This window comes from Clarias gariepinus, chromosome 3, assembly GCF_024256425.1.
Source record: "Clarias gariepinus isolate MV-2021 ecotype Netherlands chromosome 3, CGAR_prim_01v2, whole genome shotgun sequence".
Taxonomy (NCBI): Eukaryota; Metazoa; Chordata; class Actinopteri; order Siluriformes; family Clariidae; genus Clarias; species Clarias gariepinus.
The window spans coordinates 9830985-9853256 of NC_071102.1; the positions used below are offsets into that span (position 1 = coordinate 9830985).

At 38.1% G+C, this 22272-nt stretch overlaps 1 protein-coding gene across 1 annotated transcript in view; it reads right to left on the minus strand.

Annotated features, from left to right (window-relative positions):
- si:ch211-186j3.6 (neural-cadherin) overlaps positions 1-22272 on the minus strand; it is a 285750-nt gene that overhangs the window by 110883 nt on the left and 152595 nt on the right. The window contains exons 16-20 of the mRNA XM_053492457.1: positions 17187-17330; positions 12909-13192; positions 10486-12109; positions 7611-7704; positions 4671-4855 (exon numbers count right to left, since the gene is read on the minus strand). Coding sequence (XP_053348432.1) covers positions 4671-4855; positions 7611-7704; positions 10486-12109; positions 12909-13192; positions 17187-17330 — 2331 coding nt within the window. The remainder of the gene's footprint in view (positions 1-4670; positions 4856-7610; positions 7705-10485; positions 12110-12908; positions 13193-17186; positions 17331-22272) is intronic.

Consider the following 22272-nt stretch of genomic DNA (forward strand, 5'->3'; position numbering starts at 1 on the left):
GTCCTGATTGACATGTAGTTAAAATATTGCTTTGGAATGATGATCAAGTGAACTCGGTGTTCAACTCAAGCTCAGAACTCAATAAGTCTACTTTCATCCTGAAGCTGCTGTTACACATGGTCGATTGTATTTACTGCCTCGAGGCTGTGATAAATAGGAATAATCAGGCATGAGAAACAACATGGAACAGTGGATTTAGAAAAAAAAAAGTCTGAATCTTTCTGTGCTGTCTTCTAGTGTTTATGCTTTTATGCTCCTGCTTTTTTTTTGAGACCTCCTATTCTTCTAAGCAGCCATCATGGAAATGTCTGCAGTCAGACCAAGCAATGACGATTCGAGTTCAAAGTCATGTTTTATCCAAAGAAAGACCAGCATAGGTCAGAAGCTCGAGCACCCACAGAAGAGACCTCATAAAGAATGCATTCTCAACTTTTTGCCCTCCTCAACATGTTTGTACATCATTAAGTGAAGTCAGCGCCTGGTGATTGCTGCACTTTTAAACTGAAGCTGACAGGACGCATCCAAAAGTCGAGGCTGATGCAATCACAGCATTTGTTGTAAAGCTGTGGTCTGGCTTATTCTTTCAATCCGTAGTCACACTTTTGTATGAATGGATGGACTAGGCATTGTGGACAAACAGCCTAAATCATCTGCTTCTACTGTCTTCGTACTTATGCCTGAGGTTTCACAATAAATAGGGGTCAAGTACTGTAGGCTTCAAGTTCCCAGCTCATAACAACACATATTCCGGCCCTAACAGTTACCAAGATGAGCTGCCAAAACATACCACTAGTTTCCACGGGCCTTCTGTAATTGGGTGTCTTTCTTTTTTGTTGTTTTTGGAAGCTTGTGACCTGCTTAGTTAGGTGTGTTAGTCCATGTATCACTCAGGACCTCTCTTGGCAGCATAAAGCTTCTATTTTTAGACAATAACAGAGGTCTGCTGGGACCCTTATTGATGCTTTGCAGCACATAGGCAGAGGAAAACATAATTTTGGGGAGATTCTAAACTTTAATGAGATCAGGATACTATCAACTGCACTCTACCAGCCTTTGTATATACAGTACTGTAATATATACTGCATAATATTGCAAAGCGTTCAGAATGATGTTTTAAGAAAGCTTTTATATAATTGTATGACTAGGAAATAAATATATAAAAGTGGCGAAAAAATCCACCATCTAAAAGCATGAGTTTTGTACACATTCCTTTATAGAAAAAATAATTTTTGTTTGCATCTCAGTTGGGTTCCATGTGTAAGTACTGGAGCATGAGTCATAGCAAGTTTGCATGTGGGTGTATCCGTGTAAGTGAATGAATGCAACAGGGTGAGTGGCAGTGTGCTTTCAGAGTTTTTCACAGCTTTAAAATACTGCTCTGACAGCTCCTTAAACAGTGTCCACACTAGAACAGCACAGTGAAGGTTGTTCCATCCGTCAGTCCAAAAACAGGAAGTGGATTAATAGGGGGGAAAAAAGTTTAGAGCGGCAAAAGATGACAAGTCTTCTGTTTAAAATTACAACCAGATCTGATAGCCAGGGTTGACTTAACATTGTCATGTTTCCATGCACTCTGAGCAGGGTCAGGCCATAACTATATGACATAATAATTCATCATTGTATATAAAACATCAGTGGGGGTGAAGCAGGTAGAGGCTGGGACACTGTTTGTGTATTTTGTGCATATGCATGTTTCTTCCAATTTCCTTCTACTTTTCAAAAGCATGCTGGTAATTTGTGCCTTACAATAGATTAGACTCCCATTTGGAGTGTATTCCTGTTTTTGGCATTCTCTTCAAGTGACTAGTGAATGTCAAGTTTTTCACTACGGAAAATCACCAGGAAAAATTTGAAAACATGAAGTATAAGTTCAGTTTAAGTCATTTTTTTTAACATACATCATTAGGTTGTTAAGGCCCATTGGGATGGAGCCTCGGTGGATTGTACTTGTTTGTCCCATGTATCCCAGGGGTGCTTGATTAGATTGGGATATTGGGAGTATGGAAGCCATGTCCGTAACCTTTGGCTTTTCGTCTGCTGGGCCCCATGCGAGGCTGGCTGTGGTAAAGTGGATGTTCTGGTACTTTTCTATCATGGCCAACATGAACTCTTGGACGAGTTGGCATGAGTGAGCCTTGGATGCCCATGACCCTGTCACCAATTTGCTGGTGTATTGATAGTGATCAATATGAATGTGTTAACATTTGTGGTGTTGGTGTTATGGCTGATCAGTCTACACTACAAGTTCACATATGTGTTCTATATCCATGAACCTATTTTATATTCTGTGTGTCTGTGAGTAATGATCCAGAGATACACAAGATCGTGTGTAGAATCTAAATGTGCACAACACAGGTATGTGCATGTATTTCAATTATGCACTCTAGAGGAAACAATATGGTAGAAATATCCTACAGAAGACAGTTATGTCAAGAGAAATGGACACACATACATATTGTCACAGCACGTAATTAAGCATTAATAGGAATTTAGGCTGCGGTGAGCTGCAGGACATTGCTAACCGTTAATGAGACCTTTGGATGGAGCACCAATCCCACTTAATAACTGCAGATATTTTACCCAATTACTATTTTTATTGATTGCACTAGGCTGTACAGGAGCACAGAATCCTTGACAAGAATATTGGAAAATATAAACAAGTGAGACATTCTGCATGTTTTAAAAGACAAAAGTGACTCAGAATCTCTCCAGAGTTTTCCCCTCCTATGATAGCTATTTCAGAGATGCATGTTTTCCTGTATGTTTGTGAATCTTCATGCCCGTTTACCACATGCTTTTCCTTTAACCAAGTTTACATGCAAATTTTACAGAAAAACAATACGCCTTCAACTTTATAAAGCAAACAGACATTTTTAAGTAGCCTTATTGCAGTCAATATTTGTTTTTTTGAAATAAGATTTCAAATGTCAAGGAAGCTGAAATCAAAAGTATGCCTTAGTATTTTCATTACCCTGAAAGCTAGGATTCGGTGTGTGTTAGGAAAGGGGGAAGAAGGCATGGCAAATGGTAGATACACTTATCACCTGTCAATTTGAAAGTCTTGAGTAGTAAGAGTTGCTGTCTGAGAAGGAAAGCTGGCATGGATGAGTGAACATCCACTGGATGGGAAATGCAGCATTTTAAGAAATATTCACGTCTGTCTAAGAACAATAGACTGGAGTAACCTGGTCCCAGATAATATTAGGACAATGCAATATTTATGTAGTATATGCAGAGCAATTACTTTAGCAGGTCCTGTTCTTGTGTACTGTACTGTATGTCATTAATATAATACTTTATCATCTTGTATTACTATCCGGACTTATGGATGCCCTTAAAAAAAAAAAAAAACTTAAATATAGATAATAACCTCCCATTTTTGTTAAAATAAAATTTTTAATCAATATTACTTACACACCCAAATGAATAGCTAAAATAATGATATGTACACCAATCGGCTATAAAATTAAAAGATTAACATTAAAAACATGTAGGTTTAGGGTTCCCTTTTGGGCGACCGGGGCAGTTCTGTGGGTGTGCTGTAGTGTTTGGCACCAAGAAGTTTTCAGCGGATCCTTTGAGTTCTGTATGGATTGGACTTGTTGGCCTCGATCAGATTGGGATTTGGGGAGATTGTCTGTTTGCCTGTTCTGCTCCTTGTGTGTCAAGCTGTGGTGCATGTGGTGTTCTGGTGTCTTTCTATCGTGGCCAGCAATGACTGTTTTTGTGCTGAATTAACTATTCTGCAGAACCGGACCGGATGGTCTGGCTTTTGATCCAGCACATGGGTGAGCTCTGGGTGATATATATATATATATATATATGTATATATATATATAATGTGTTAGGATTATTAATGATGCTAATCTTATGGCTAATTTCTGTAATTCATAATTACATTCTTGAAAATTATTTTATTGCCCGTTGTTGCATATAAGAAAATCTCATGTTCCATATTTTCAGTAATGCTATTTGACAATTTAAGCAAAATTGTACAGTACTTTATGTACAGTACTGTATATAGGTCATAACATCACTCATTACAAAGCGTATTCGATTCTCTAACATTTATAAGGTTGTTTATAAATCTGGAATTGGATGTACATTATAACATCACATATCTATAACTGAGTACCACTCTCATTTTTACTTTCCCCAATAGTGTTTAATATCATAAACTCCTTCAGCCATCACCTAATTTCAAGGCTGCTATCCCACTGGGAAATGTTCTATCTACTATTAAAATGCTGATGGTTGTAAAGCCACAAGCCATCCTGCTGGCACCACTTTGGAATTTATTACACTATCACTTGACATGACCAACATTAAAGCTCGCTCTGATTATAGATCGGACATGCCAGGCCCTACTGAATCGGTATCATTACTGCAGCTCCGTGCCATCATGTGACACCTACAACTTGAAATCGACTTGTGTCATAGGTCTCAAAAATGATCCAAATTTTAAGGCAGGTCCCCAGATGTTTATTAGGTTATGCAGAATTTACAACAAACACAAAGAAATATGAGAACCTTTGCACATTATTATCAATTAGCAGACGGAATAAATTGACGTGCTGTGAACTGTGTTGGTTTAATAAACAGGCTTCCTATTGTTTTTAATTGCATTTCATACAAGTTATTTTAGGCAAATTTGCATAGTTGTATAGTACCTGCGAGACGAAGTGAGGCAGAATTGTAGATGATTTCGTCCCGTAACTCTCGGACGTGAACTCTGACGCTGGACACAGCATCTGGCCACTCGCCATCCGACACACGAACCTGGAACTCATATGTGCCAGGTGGAGCGTTCTCTTTTATAACCAGGAAACCTGTCCGCTTGTTCAAGATGAAGTAACTGCAGAGCCAGAAAAAAGAAACAAATTAATCATTAAACATGTCATTATATATACTATACTGTGTGTCTAATAAAAGTTTGGATACCCTCAGTTAGTGAGAGTGACAGCTAGGAGTCTACCAACTGTTGTTTAATACATTCCTACCCATACACCCTTGGACGACACTTCTACAGTAGATGTGAGATTTTCATGTTCTGTCTTGTATGTCCAGCACAATTCAGACTTTAATAATGTTAAAGCCAGAGGACTTTGTGCTGGCGATTCCTAGAGGTTCCGCTTGCAATTCATAAGATATCCATGGTGAAATTTGAGGTATGCCTTTAATTATTGTTGTTATTGATGATCAATTCAGTCTCCTGACTGACTGCTTAAAGACTTTCCAGATAAATACCCAAATCCATTTGTCCATTTACCTGAGAATTGTTTGTAAAATGTAATGCAATGTACGCAGCTTGTCAACTACCTGACGTACTATAAAGTGAGTGTGATTTCAGGGAAGTGTTTCTGCTATCGGAACGAAAATTTCAATATGTGCACCTATCGTGTTCAACATGTCAGTTACTTATTATTAAATAGCGTGTTTGTACAAGCTTGTGGTCAAATCACAGCTGTTCCGATATTCAGCATAACTGCTTTTTAATTACTTTGCTTGTCTGGCTACGGGACAGGAAGTCTATCTCAGAGATTTCTTTGACTTGACGTCCACAGTCCCCTTTAATCGCCAGCAGACATTATGAGAGGAGATAACGCTTTGATATCGTTCAAAAGCATTCCACTGCCTTACAAGCATCAGTTAGCCTCAGTCTGCGGAGTTCACGGTTGGTGAGTATCACGTGGTTTTAAGGGTTTGATAATTTATTATTCTCTGAAATTGTCGACCTTCCTAATTCTTGAGCTTCCAAAAAAGTCCTAATGATTTTATTTTTAAGGCTTAAACAAGTCTGGGACTTTATACCTTTTTCAATGGCCACACTTTTATATCGGCATGTGTGTGTATATATATATATATATATATATATAAAATATATATATATATATATATATACACACACACACACTGTACTTTATATTAATGTTGCCATTAAACAAGAGAATGAAAAAAATGTGATCTCAGTGACTTTCTCTTCAATATGCCCCATTGTGCACGCTGCATATAATAAATTACTCAGCCTGTAAACTCACATGCTGCTTAGCAGTTAAAATAACCTGGTGGTATTTTCTATGCAAACTTTGATTGGTGAAACAGTGATCACTACAGAGACATATTCATATTTATTCAGTGACCAGTGAAATAGAATAAAAAATCATACAGCTTACAGAACCCCAAATATATACATTTATCAAAAAAAAACTAAAAATATTATTTAAGGTCTCAAATCAATAAAAGCTCTTGACCAGCATTTTTTTCAATTACTAGAGTAATAGTTAGTTTTTTTTTTTGCTTCACTCTTTATGATGTTAAGGTCACTTTAACAAATAGAAGTCGAAAAGCTTTACATATTTTTTAATCCACACAGTTTCCACAACTATTAAAAGCAATAAGACACTTTTTTTATTGTTACAACCACTCTAATTTGGCACAGGTACGCCAAAATAATCATCCACTCTTGAGCTTTATTTCGGAAGGAAGAGCAAAGAAGGGGTTTAAATTAAGCTCACCATCCATTAATAATGTGCAGCCATTGCCGTGTTCATTACTTGCACATTCTGAGTAAATCCCCCATTAAACTGGCCAAGCCCAACAGACTAAATGGTCCTACCAAGTCTATAATTAGTCGTTGTCTCATTAAATAAATGCATAGCTCTGTTAACAATGTTTTAAAAAATAGAATTGATAATAATGTAATTATGCATTCAGTCCAAAGTAGCAAGAAGATACTAGAAGTAGAAATACTTTCTATATTTTCGAACATTAAAAAAGTTTAACCAAAAGGTAAATGGATCAAACTGGTCATTTTAATATTATTTATCTTATGACAAACAAAATTTCTGAATTAACAGAAAACTGGCATTTTGGTCAAATAAGCTCTGAAACCATTGCAGGCGGATAGATATTCAGACTAAATGGGATGCCACTTTAAATCAGACAAAAGGTGAGAGAGGGCAGCAAGGACATTCCCATGAACACAAGAGATCAGGGAGTGTAAAGTGAGGTGAGGAGAGTTAAAAGGGGAGAGGAATGGAAGTGAGAGAGAGCAACAGCTTTTCTAGAAGCTTCCTTCATCTTTAATTAGCAGCGCTGATAACTGGAGGGCGAATGGTCTTGCTAAGATGTGCTGATTTAAAATTCAAGGCCCTGGCCATAAAACTGACATGAGCCTGATTGCTTCTTAAAATTTAACTTTATCCTGGCATCCAGCCCCCAAACCAATGGATGATTACAGAGATATCAGCATAGAGAGTGAGAAAGGGAGGAAGAGAGGACATCAGGAGAGTACAGATCAGTGCTTAGACCTCTCAAGGCTAAAGCTGCCTCCATTAGGGTCCTTTTACACAGTCCTTAATCACACAGCCATTGAGGTGTCTAACATCAATAAGGAAGGAAGGAGGCAGAAAGGAGACGAAAAGATGAAGGCAGATTAATGTGGATAACATAAAGGTATTGAACTGTGAAATTCTAGTAAAGACGAATGATAATATGATAATGAATAATAATGTATAATACAAACAAAGAAAAACATAAAATAGAAAAAAGGAAAGAAAGAAAGAAAGAAAGAAAGAAAGAAAGAAAGAAAGTAGATGCTTATATCTTACTTAGGGACATGTCCTTCAAATGCATAGGTTTTATTGTCCCAGTCATCAGGATCTGGAGCACACACCTTGCCCAAAACAGATGTCGGCATTCTCCCTGTTGGCAGAAAATATATTCAGTGTCTATCCGTCCATACAAATATCTGTCCACAAATATCTTGTATCTCATGATTCCAATAATTGAATTACATAATAATAATAATAATAATAATAATTCAAACTAGTGTAGTAACTTATACTGTATGTAACTAATGTTTAGATCATCAGTGGTCATTTAATCATTTAAATTTCTATTTTTAATGTTAACATGTCATTTGCTCCTCTATACCAGCGTAATTTCTGTAGGTACTGCGGTTCTTTTATTTATTTATTTAATTATTTATTTATTTTTCTAATACTTGGATCTAATTGCTGCCCTGGTCTCAGTAGGGTAAGTTGTGCTTTCTCCACCTCATTAACACTGAGCCCCAATGCACAGATGGGCACACACTTTGTCGCTGTTACTACTCTTCTCAGAGAGATAAATGACCTTGGATCATTTTGCCTTCCCAACCTTTCAGAGCAAAACAGTACATTTTTTTTTCTATCGTGATTTTTAACAAATATACAGTAATTATACAACATTTTGTCCTTCAAAGTCTTTACGGCATACACATTCAGTATAGGTTGTAATATGTTGTAAGTGAAGGCCTTTAAAAAAATAGAGGAAAAAAACTCTGATTCTATAGGATATGAAGTTCCCATACCCAGGGGATTAATATTTTCTAGCAAAATGATATCAAAAATCTCTCATCCAAAGGTCTTTCATCCTGAGCGGGAGATGTGCATGTTTACAAAGAGATCAAAGGAATGCTTTGTAAATAATCTTAACTTTTGCTTAAAGTTTCTCAAACGTCTTAAGCCACCAATCATTTCTACATATGAAATGAAATAAACAAAATAATATTTATAATAATTATAATAATTAAAAATTATGAGTGAGTATTTTACTTCCAGTGGCTGCAATATGCCTAAAAATGCTATTTAAAAACTGGTTGTTCATGTAACAATCTAAAAGGTCACTCTGTGGTTTAACAAACAAAAACTATTCCTCAAAAACTGGTCAAGTACAGGCACTGGAATGAAAATGTGAGCCAAAACAGTCTCTCAGGGAGCCTAAATAACTATTCCTTAAAACTACATACAAAAATAAATAAATAAATAAATAAATAAATAAATAAATAAAACAAAAAGGAAGGGTGGCTCAAGACATTTGCACAGTACAGTATATATGGAGACTTTGGGGCACCTCTAAAAAAATGCTGAGAAAGTCCAAAATACTGTGGTTATAGGGCTAGATAAAGACCTACAGTACATTAACCCTTTTAGATAACCGACAAAAATCTACATCCTGTAACAATAAAATGAAATAAGGAAAAAATATATATCATTGGTGTTGATTTCCATAAAGAAAACAATACATAAATAGTATGTAAACAAAATATATATTATTTGACTGAAGTACAGTAATAAACAGTTATATTTTTATATATAAAAAGTATAGGAAATGTAGCTTTATATCAGTAGACATAAATGGTTAATAAAGTAATGTGTTACCCAACAAATTAGCTAACAAATGCTTTAATGAAAATTGCATGATCAAGAGGGCATTAAGTTTTTACTTAAAAAACAAACCAAAAAAAAAAAAAAAAAAACTTTTGATTGTCTTCAGTTTGTTCACACAGACCTGTTAATAAATAAGCAAAGGCATCTGTTAAGCTTTGTTTTGCCAAAAGCATCCTTAAGTAAAAAAACAGAACAAAAAAAAAACTAAATGCTAAATATTTATCTGTTAATGAATTCTGTGATATTTCTGAGAAATCACAGATAGAGACAAGTGTAAGACCTGAAAACTTTTTTTGGCATAAAGCATTTTGAGTCGTTGGCTGTACTCCTTTTCTGTTTATTTTCAACCTACCTAGATGGGCATAATATAACCAAAGCAGTAGCAATTAATCTAGGTTCAGCCTGAGCAGCGTACTTTGGCACATTCACTAGTAAACAAAATAATTCCTCATGCATCCTGAAAATGAGCAGACAACAAGAGCTTTAACAGGCTAATGAACATGATGCCCAAAATTCTGAATAGTTCTATGTAATGGAAGGATTTTTTTTCCAAACGTAAGACATTTTCAGACATCCCTTTTTGCAAGAAAAACAAGTGCTAGCCCTGGAAGCTGCTGTGCCATATTTCGTTTCGGGCTTTAAATACCTTAATGGACCCAGCCACGCTTTGCTCTGGTTGCTATGCTTTTAGCACAAGACGTTCTTGCGCAAAAAAACAGCCCCTCAAAACATATAAGAATGAGGTCAGCCAGCAGCTGCATCAGCACTATTCTCTCATCTTTTCATCACAGCTCACCTGAGAGCTCCAGCTCCATCCATTTATCTTAAGAACTCTCAGAAAATTTAACAAAAGCATTCCCCATATGCTGGGAAAAAACTAACAAACAGCAGAAATTGCTGGTGAAGTTTGACACAATGGAAAAAAAAATGAGCATATTTTTCTCTAAAGACAAAGATCTTTACTAAGAGACGATATTTGTTTTACATTAATAACACCTATTAGATTTATGACTTTCACTGTTGGGTTGGGTTTGATATTCCATTCACCTTTGCCTAAAATAATACAAGAAAGTGGTCCATGTAACAAAATGCAGACAATGTATTCAAACTGTTATAAGTCAGAAAAAAGGGGGGTGTGGGGTGCAGTTTGGTATAGTTTAGGTATGTTTGATAAACTTCCCATTAATTTATCTTTTTTTCATTTAATTATTCCTGAATAATTAACCATCTACTCTCTATCAGTTTACTCATAAGATGAGTTATAGTAGCTTACCTCTGTGACTGTTAAGATATATTGTCTTCTCTCCAGCAACATGGGCATGGTCATTCTTGTCACCGATAGTGATAGTTAGTGTGCTGGTGACTGTTTTGGGTGGTTTTCCACTGTCAGTCATGATAACTGGGAGCAGGAACTCCTTCTGTCTTTCTCGGTCAAAGGCCCTGAGGGCTGTTATGGTGGCCGTGTCATTCCTGTTATCTTGCAAGTAAAAGTCATTGCTGTAACGGTATTCAGGGGGGACAGAAAAGGAGAAAGGTGAACCATTTTCGGCAGAGTCTTGGTCAACAGCTCTAAGCAGTGTGGAGCTAGTGTTGAGATGAACCAGCTGAGGCCCTGGAACATTCTCCCACACTACTGGTGAGTATGCAGACTCAAACTCAGGACCATTGTCATTTACATCCAGCAGGGAGATGTAAATGGTGGCGGTGCCAGTCAAAGGCGGCGTCCCATGGTCAGTTGCAAGGATGATCAAATTATGCTGGGCAGTAATCTCACGGTCCAGCTGCCCAGCCACAATCACCAGACCAGTCTGATCAATTGAAAAGAGGCCATATGGGTCAGATTCAGGTGCTATACTGTAGCTAATCTCCCGATTTAGACCGGAATCTGAGTCACTGGCAACCATTGAGGCAACACTCGTACCAATCAAGACATCCTCCCTAAGGTCAGGAATCTGAACAAAGTGAGGGATGAATACTGGAGCATGGTCATTGCAGTCCTCCACCTCTAATGTACAATGGAGAAGGCTGGAATAATCCAGATCTTCCACCTTAATGGTAAGATTGAAGCGTTGTTCACCTGGCCTCTCGAAATCTAATCGCTTCTTGAGCCGCAGCGTGCCCCGTTGCTCCTGCCGGTGACTCACCATGTAGAACTTCTGCTCTGGGTCTCCAGATACCACACTGAATGTCAGCTGACCATTCTCACCAGCGTCTGCATCCTCAGCTACCAGGTCAAGTAGAGCAGTGTTGGGCTCACTGCTCTCAGGAATCCGTGCTGAACAAGAGCGATCTAAGAAACGAGGAGTATGGTCATTCACATCTGTTACATGGATGGCAGCAGTGGCTGTGCCTGTCATCCCACCTCCATCCCTGGCTTCCACCACTAAGAGGTATAAATCTGTCTGCTCTCGGTCCAGACCAGTCTTGGCCAGTGAGATGGTTCCAGTAGCTGGGTTGATAGTAAACATTTCGACCCCACTAGTGCCTCCACTCACGGCTGTATTACCAACAATTCTATAGGCTAGTACAGCATTTTGCCCTACAGCTGCATCATCCAAATCAGTGGCAGTCATCTCCATGACTGAAGTCCCAGGTGGGGAGTTCTCAGCTACATCTCCCTGACAGTTGTCTGGTGCACAGGCAAAGATGGGGGCATTGTCATTAATGTCCCACACACTAATGATGACATCAGTAAAGCCAGTCAAGCCTTCGCCACCCTCATCTGTGGCTAAAACCACAAAGCGCCATACAGCCCGTGCCTCTCGGTCCAAGGTCCTCTGTGCGTAAATCTTCCCTGTCACCTCATCAATGATGAATTCACTTTCAGCTCCCTGACCATGCAGTGAGTAGCGTAGAGCCTCTTGGTCAGCATCCTTATCTGGGTCAGTTGCTGTTACCTAAAACATCAAACAGAATGTCTTAACCTTTGCTTTAAAATTGCTGCAGTCTGCTGACTTGGACAAAAAAAAAATCGAAAGCTTAAATACCCCTAAAGGTATGAATTCAAGCAGCAAACAGTTAACAAGCAACTAACAGCAATAAATTTTATATAATTTAACCTAATAATTATACAAACAATAAAGTGAGTACAGTACTTTTCCAGGCCACAAATTAGATGAAGAACATTATGGCAAAGCATGATGTCATCCACTGCAATTCTGGCTTTAAACAACTCCTTGATGAACAATATACTCAAGTCCAAAAATCTGTTTATCCATATTGTGGGTTCGATAAGTGCTTGTACAAAGCCTTAAAATCTAACTACTGCTGCAACATGAATCATTTCTCTGCTCATTCAAAACAAATTATACAGCAATTTTCAAGACAGGATGTGGAATTCTGTAACATCCCTCAATTCAGGGAAATGGGACTCACCACCAACTCCCAAGGGTAAAAATCATTTTGAAGAAATGACTCAACCTAGCTTTGTGCTGTTTGAAAATGCTGAATTTCGTTAATGGATTCACTTTTAAAACATCTTGAAAAACTAGAAGATTTAATACAAAAGTGAACATATTTACCTAGCCTGAAAGCATAATATAATTTACTTAATGGATATGGTCAAGACCTAGCAGTCACTGCTTATTCACAGTAACATATAAAAGCATACCTCCCCAACCCTCCCATAGTTAAGACATATAATAAGAAAAGTAGAGCTCTGCAATCCTCCATTATTATTTTTTGTAAACGCATCACCTGCAGTACAAACACTGGAGAACCATCCAGCTCCTCTGTCACGCTGCCGTAGTACTCATTGACAGAGAACACTGGTGCCTCATCGTTCTTATTCACCACGTTGACAACAACAGCAGTGTAGTCTTCCCACTTCCCATCCGAGGCCAGTACATACAGCTTGTAACGTTTGATTTGCTCATAGTCCAGTGGTTGGGCGATAAAGATGGTGCCGACTTCGGGCTCAACATCAAAGACACCACCTGTGTTACCTGCAGTAATCTGGTAACGCAGCTTAGCGTTGGCACCTGCGAAACAACAAAGTGGCCTTGAGTTTCCTAAAGATAGATATTCTAACAGACTTTCTGATATCAATTTAGTCCATATTGTCACATGTAAATGTCTAAATAAATAGGTATGCATATAAAGTAGGTAACATTTACAGCTTATTGGTGCTAGATTCTATGCCATGGGTGTAAACTCATTCTTCTTAATATCCAGTAGCTATGGGGAGGCATATTAATGATCGGAAAACAAATCATACTGTAAATAGTAAATATTTTTTAATAATTTTATATAACTAAAGGTACAAAGACAAAAATAACTGAGAAAAGATAAATATATTAATACAGATTACAACTGAAATATTAATAGTTTGTATTGAGTAATTTCCAGAAGCAGTTTCAGGTATCAGGAATACATCATAACAGCTGGTAATATTTAATAAAAACTTTAAATACAAAAAGTGTTCAAGTCAAACCAACCGGGACTTGTGATGAAATTTCTTGTGAAAGGCATAAAACCGAATGACATTTACAGAACTTAAAGCACAGTATGGAAATGAGACTCTTAGCCTCAGTAAAATATTTGAGTGGTGGAAATGTTTTAAAAAAGGCTATATGTCCGTGAATTACAATCCCAGATGAGGTGGCCCGGAGCCCACTTCAGTTGTTCCCGTGAACACTCAGTGGAACGCGTGATTCTCAAGTGGAAAACCAATGGACAAATTTGTTGCCAGCTTGCTGAAGTCTGCCCTTGGGAGAACACCAGCTTAACTCCAACTCGGCTGGGAGATATTGCAACATCTTCTTTACAGTTCTGACCTCGCTCAAAGCTGTTTCTACATGTTAAGGACACTAAAAAAGTTCCAGGGAGGCCAGCATTTCAGATGTGAAGCAGGCCAGCTGATCATGGCTCATGGCTTTCTGTTATTCGGGACTGAGTTTTAGGTAACTATTCCAAATAACTTTACTACTTATTTATGTCCAATGCAAAAATGTTTGCTTTTTTTTCTTTACTAGTTTACCCAAGAAAACTGTATCCTTCTAGTTTCTATCAACTGGCATCAGCTTCTCCAGTCCAAGGCAAAGGCAAATATTACATAAATAAATGAATGAAATATAGACCCTGTTGAAAATATTTACTCTCAAAGGTAAAACGAGGCATGCAGATTTAGTATATTTAGCATACTATTTTATTTACTTGATGACTCAATCCAACCTACTATTTCACATGCTTTAGCTTGGAATGAATGAAATCAATCGTGTTACTGGAAGGCTAATAAACTGTAGCAAGAATTTGTGATCCAGCACAAGAGAGAAGCTGAAATCTCAAGAGCAAAGGAATGAAAGGGAGGCAGCATGAGAAAGACAGGTAATTTTTAATCTTGCAATCTACCGCATCTTCCAACATTAAAGTCAAAGAAATAAACCATTTTTGTTTCATATTAGATTCGCACCCAGCACGGATCTACTCCCTGTGGAACACTCTGTTTGTAAAGATGGCATGAGCAAACAAAGAGAAAACAGAAACAATATATACACCTTTCATCTTTCTGCCTTTCAGTTTTCCTGCTGAAAGGGGAATAATGAACAAGACACAACGCTCGAGCAGCATCATTTCTGTTCTAAATTTTGATCTTGCTATCGCCCCTGAGCAGCTGTGATAAATGACCAGAAGTATCATGTTGTTAGCGTTTTTAGAGGTGAGCACTTTATCAGGACTTTTATGAAAAGGGATAAGCACAAAGTATGACAGCTCATACTCCCTGACATGACCAGAAACCATTATGGAAGATCAGTTTCAGACTGATGTCTTTCGTAATGAGGCTAAAGGCCCAGATAAATGCCTGATGATCATCGCAGCAGTGTCTCACATATCCAAACCAGACGCAACAAAGCAAGGCATTATGGACCTGACATGGCTAACCAATGAGAAATGAGTGATGTCTTAACTGTGGTGTGCTTCCGTCTGGATAGATTAACATGTGAGAGGCTAATGATTGAGCGTTCATTTATTTATTTCTTTTTAGGTGCTTGCATTGTCTATATAAGGCATCTGTGTATGTAAGAGTGAGAGTTAACTTGTTGGTACATGGGCTGGTATAAATGATCTTACAAATGGTACAGTATAAATGGTCTTATATGACTATTAAAAATGACCCTTAGTTTGAAAAAACAGATGGTTGTTGGACGAGTCAGGTAATAGATATAAATCATAATCACACACACACTCACTCTCTTTATTGCTTTATCCTGTATACAAGGTTGCGGGGTGCCTGGAGCCTATCCCAGGCAATTTAGGGCACGGGGCGGGGTACATTCTGGATGGGGTGCCAATCAATTGCAGGGCACACACGTACACACACTTACATGCTCTTTCACACCCTAACAGCAATTTGGGAATGCCAATTAGCCAAATTAGAATTTTTTGGACTGTGGAAACTGTGAAAACTGAAACACTCTAAGGAAATCAACCAAACACGGGGAGAACATGAGAACTCCATGCAGACAGGATTTTAAAAGGCTGTTTAAAATTGAACAGTTAGAAATTTAAAGAGGGATGTCACAAACTTCATGGAAGCTCTTCATTATTAGCCACCCCAAAAAAATGAGGGGTGCCTCAAGACTTTTGCTTAGTACTTTCATTTAAATTTCTAGCACAGAACCTGACCAGAGAACAGGACAAATACAACAGAATAATTTGTATTTGTGCATTTTAAGTTACTTGTATGCAAAGTGATTTTTGTGTCTGTTCTTTGTTGTAGCGTTCTCTCTTGTTAATTTCCCCATAAAAAATATTACAATAGATAAATAAAACACTATGGGGCATAAAAATAGGCCTTGACAGATCAGGTTAATGCTGAAACCAAAAATTATTATATATATATATATTATATATATAGCTACACATGCGGAAGATATTGTTTCTCCTCGTGATTTACAGTGTTTGGGCAGAAATTTATTTATTTATGTATTTATTTTTAAGATTTTAAGATTTTGCTTAGCCATTTATAGTTAGATTTTAATATTGTCCCTAAGGGAAACAAAAATATCAAAAGAAGCAAAAAAGCACATTAATATAAACATGGCATTTAGGTTGCAACACTAAGCAAGCGATATCACAAGAGGGAGTGCTGTTGTACCAAATATCAGCATGGTTGTGATTGTAGGCACGAGGGCGGAACCCGAGCGCTGTAGATAACCTGCTGAAAGTACCATTCCAAGCTATTTTTATCCATATTGACAACCGACAATTAATGATTGTTAAAATACCTTTGATGAGGTGTGATACATATTATAGTATGTCTCAGTGCTGTCATGCTCTGTGTCACCACTCGTGGAATGCCTCTCGTCCAATCAGATTACTCGGCTAAAACTAAGTGCTGTATAACTTTGAAATCAGATGTGACAAAAATACTGCTCGTCACTGTGTTACTGGATGTATCTTGATGTCAGCAGTTAACTGTGTGAGTTTTGTTTCAGACCTGCTCAGTCTGTTTGGGGATGGATAAAACATTTATGGCAGTAAAGGCAGTGATCTTAAAGGCTTATGAATTTTGCATCGATCAGATTTTTCTTTGTCTTTGATTTTTTTTTGGGGGGGGGGGGTGTCAGAAAGAAAAACATCAGTACGAAAAATGATACTGACTGCTACAAAACTGAACATTCCTCAGCTTCACACCCATTTAGACCAAAAACACTGCTAAGAAACATCTAACAAAAACTGCATAGATACTTCTTTAAGTCGGTAAAATCCTTACAATCTTTTAAACTGAATGATTAACTTTAAGGTATGTACATTTTTCTGCAATCAGAGGTACAAAATAAAGAATTTAAAGACGCACAGCTGTGTCTTGTGTCCTGTGAATCGAAGGTTGAGCTCACGCTGTGTGAGGTTGTGAAAAGCTGGCTTGAAATTTCTCCGACCTCTCATCATCCCTGCACCCAGCTAGTCATGTGACCCATGTGGCTTCACTTTGTATCCGTATGTATTCACACCTTATCTTTATCCTGGGCTTACCTTCATCTTCGTCATTAGCACTCACGGTGAGGATGGTGGAGCCGACATCTGCGTCCTCATCCACATCAACTTCATACACCGTCTGTGCGAACACCGGCTTGTTATCGTTCACATCGCTGATGAAAATCCGCACGTACGCCGTGTCTGAGGGAGACAGCACATACGCACACACAAAATATTAAACAAATGTCTGTGACCTTAGTCTTTCAAGCTGAATCTTTTTTTTTCCTTCTCAATGCACTTGTTCTTATCTTTCTACCTCCTTCTCTCTAAATGCACGTTTGTCTTGTTTTGCCTCCCATTTTTGGCTCCCACCTTCTTCATCCTTTATCTCCATTTCTCATTTTCATCCCCCTCTTCTCTTCACCTGCTCTGTTCGTCTCGTCCTCTTTCTCGATCTTTTCATCTCTGAAGGTTTGAATCAGTATTCAGTTGTGTGGTTGGAGCCATGGTGACTCAATAATGGATGCAGTGAAAGGAAAGGAAAGAACGGCGAAGACGGCCATTCCTCCCTCTAATTTTCCTTTCTTTGATATTACTTTCAAAAGAGACATAATTTGTAATATACTTCTCAAAAACAGATCAAATATTTAAACAGGTTCTGGAGGCAGCTCAGTCAAAGTTATGATTTCAGACAAATTGGGGAACAAACACACAAAACATACATTAAGACAATAATCAATTAATCAACCAATCAATTAATCGTGGCAGCTTTCGCTAATCCATCAGACATACAGTACAGCTGTAGGAGTCAGTACATGTAAGAATGAGCTTAAAACACTGTACAGGTAGCTGTCATTCAATGACAAGTTGACATGTTGTTCAGAGTCCTCTTGTGTAGACATGGCCATGTCATTGTCGCACAAATAAACAAGCATCACTGGGCTGTCACTTCCTGCTTCTGTGCTTTTGGTTCCGGTTGTCATGCCAATCATTCTGACGGGATAACTTCATCACATTATTGCACATAGGAACTGACAGACCTGCACTGACTGTGAAAATAGGATTTGGTGGGATTTGGGCACAGCATGTAACTGACTAATACAAAACCGGTACATGTGTAGTGTCATTAAAACTACAGATACTGTACGTAGATTCACACTTCACTATAAATCCCCTCACATCATGGCTCATTACGAAACGTCCCTACACCTAACTATCGACAGAATAACACAAAACATGATTTAAACGCATCCCAAAATCATCACACTCCCCAACAATCTGGTATGTGATATCGCACAGCATCGTGTCTCATTACCTCCCAATGCAAGATGGCACCTCTGGTCATATATTCTTGCAGGGAAAACACAGATTAATGGATTGCAGTATTATGAGTGGGTCTTTAATAGATGTTTATATAGTTTCGAAAATTGCATTCTTTTTCTAAAGTGATTCTTTTTTTTATGTTGGAATGTAACCCAGCCAGAAGGAAAGAGTAAAATTATAAAGTTATAAAATTGCATTTCAATTTAATGTTATAAAATTGCATTTAAGATTCCATCTTAAGAAAAATGCCCCACTTGCCACTATATTTATAACCTAATCTACTCATGGAAAAACCTTTAAAGCGGTATACGTTTTCAACAGGAAACCAGGCATCAATTTCATAATAATCATCCACATTAGTCTGTGTCTCATCACCTGAGGTAAGAATCACTTGTGCCATTTTAACACAAGCACATGTCTTCTTGTAACTCGATAAGAAAAATAATTAATGATTAATTCAGTAAGTGATTATTTCAGTGCAGGTTTTACTATGGACTAATTTGAACATTTTAAAGCCGTCTTTGTTGTTATCTATACAAAGGATGTAAGCACGCCTTTACATTTTAATGAGGTGTGATGGCACATGGTACACATCTGGCATCTTTTGATACTTTTCATCTGTTATTTTTGGGTGTTTTTTCAAAACGTTGGCCGATTAATCTATGAATCTGATTTATTTTTCAAGGCCATCAAACACAAAATCTAGAATGGTTGCTGAAACATTTTTTGTGTTGCTTTATCTGGAACGGTCCTTTAAATGTTAAACAGACCAAATAAAAGAGCTCTTTAATTGGACTTTACTTCAAGAGAAATCAAGTGAAGATCATGCCAAATATAGAAGCATTTAAGCACAACTTGTCACAAAGGCATGTTGTGGTCTACTTATGAAAGAGAAGACTTTAACTGTTAAGCTAAAAACACTCATTATATAAGCAATATGTTAACTAAATATTGATTAATATGAACAACACCTGTTGTACCTGTGTATACACTGATTAGCCATAACATTTTGATCAGAGCATCGCCAATCAGTGATCGCCAACTACATACCGGCAAACTGATGATAGGATCATGGACACTCAAACCTCACCAATGTCCACAGGAAAAAAAGGACAGCTTGTCCAGTCCGATCCCACAGAAAAGCCGCACAAAATGCCAATGTTGGGCATGAAACATAGACACCAGAACACCAGTGCACCACAGCTCACTACCATGAGGGCTCGGACGACAAGGAGCCTAAGGTCGCTGCTCCAGCCTTCAAACTCCCCAGATCCCGATCCGATTGAGCATCCATTAAATGTGCTGAACAGACATGCCTGATCCGCAAAAGTCCCATTCCGTAGCTAAAAGATTTACAGCAGTCAAAGGATCTGCTGCTAACGTCCCTGTGCCAGACACCACAGCACACCCCCAGAGGCCTTGCGGAAGCATGCCGCACGGGACCTGAGCCGCCCTGGTGGCACAAGAGGAACTTAAAACCTGGGTGGCTATAGTGTTAATGTTGATCAGTCTACTTTATCAAACTCTGTTTATCAACTGTGGATGTCTTTTAGAGAACTCAACTCAACTCAACTTTATTTGTATAGCACTTTAACAACATGAATGCCCCAAAGTGCTTCACATAAATAAAAAAATAACATTGTAATCTAATAAAATAATGAATAATAATAATAATAATAATAATAATAATAATAATAAAAATAATAATAATAAAATAAATAAAAATAAAATAATACAAAAATAAAAGATTATTTGTAATAAATTGTAAAACAATATGTAAAAGCAACATGTCATGTTGGTTTAAATGCCAGGGAAAACATGTGAGTTTTAAGATGGGACTTAAACACCCTCAATGATGTGGCCTCACGAATGGTCAATGGTAAATCATTCCATAATTTGGGAGCCGCCACAGAGAACGCCCGATCGCCCCTGAGCTTGCATTTAGTCTTGGGTACCATTAGCAAACGTTTATCTGATGATCTGAGAGACCGGGGTGGGGCATAGGGCTGGAGCAGTTCTGAGAGGTAGGGAGGGGCAAGGCCATGTAAACATTTAAACGTAACCAAGAGAATTTTAAAATTAATTCGGTACTGTACCGGGAGCCAATGAAGAGAAGCCAGAACTGGAGAGATATGTTCTCTTTTACGCATAGACGTTAATAGTCGAGCAGCAGAGTTTTGGATCAGCTGTAGCCGATGTAATGCTGTCTGAGAAACCCCAAAATACAGAGCATTACAATAATCAATGCGAGTGGTGATGAAGGCATGGATGGCTATTTCGAACAGCCTAAAGGACAAAACAGGTTTAAGTTTTGCCAGTTGCCGTAACTGAAAGAAACTGGACCGAACCACAGCACTAATCTGTTTGTCAAATTTAAGGCCATGATCAAAAATAACCCCTAGATTCGATGCTGTAGGTTTAACATACTGCTCCAAACCTCCTAAATCCAGAGGTGGAACTTTACCCCTGGCACCAGGACCAAATACCAAAACCTCCGTCTTTTTATCATTAAAATGTAAAAAATTTTGGGCTAACCATGCCTTAATATCGTCTAGACATGTTAATAACGCTTTGACAGAGTAGCCTTCCTTCTGTTTTAACGGGAGATAAATTTGACTGTCATCTGCATAGCAGTGAAAGGAGATGCCATGATTTCTCAGGATATAGCCGAGCGGCAACAAATATAACGAGAAAAGAAGGGGTCCAAGGATAGACCCCTGTGGGACCCCATATGTAAGAGGAGCTGATGATGACTCAAGATCTCCAAGGCTAACAGAAAAAGTTCTATCAATAAGATAGGACCTAAACCAGTCTAGAACTGTCCCCCTAACTCCCACCCAGTGTTCTAAGCGTGACAGAAGAATGTCATGGTCTACTGTATCAAAGGCAGCTGTTAAATCAAGCAGCAGAAGAATCACACAGTTACCAGAATCGGTAATACAATAAATATCATTTAAGACTCTTAACAGAGCTGTTTCAGTACTGTGAAGAGCCTTGAAACCAGACTGAAAAACTTCAAGCATTCCATGATCACCAAGATAACTTATTAGTTGTGTGTAAACTACCTTCTCCAGAATCTTAGACAGAAATGGTAGCTTAGAGATTGGTCTGTAATTAGACAACACAGACGGATCAAGATTAGGTTTTTTTAACAAAGGCTGCACAACTGCATGTTTAAAATGTATGGGTACCACCCCAGAACCCAAGCTGCTATTTATAATATTTAAGACTATAGGACCTAGGATGGGAGCCAACTCTTTGAAAAGGTGTGGAGGAATGGGATCAGCAGGAGATCCTGCAGGCTTCATAATATTAATAATTTCTAACAGAAAAGAAAGAATTACTCATTCATCCATATGCCGTTTAGCTTGAGCAGCATTACTCTGTATGGGAACAATAATAAATGGAGGATCCCCATAAACAGTCCCAGCATTTGGTGAACCATGCAAGAGAGGAGCTGAAGCAAAAAAATCTCTTGGGTGGCCATCAAAGTGCAAACCAGAAGAAAACAGAAGGTGTATAACCTCAGTCAGGTGACGTCATTTGATTAGGTGCACCTGGAGGTTCTAAATAGGCATGAACCGGAAACATTCTCAGCTCTTTTTGTCTTCAGGACTGCATTGTTGTGTGCGTGTGTGCAAGCACTTTTTCAAAAGAAAGTGAAAATAGAAAGTGTCCTATTACTCACCAGAAAGATGGCAGAGTTGGACAGGAGTCCGTCCCTGAGTGTAAAAGAATATCTTGCTGAGGGGGATCTCCACGCTTTCTGTTTTCAGTGTTTGGGGGAAGAGCACGCTATCCTCGGGCTTCAGGAATCAGG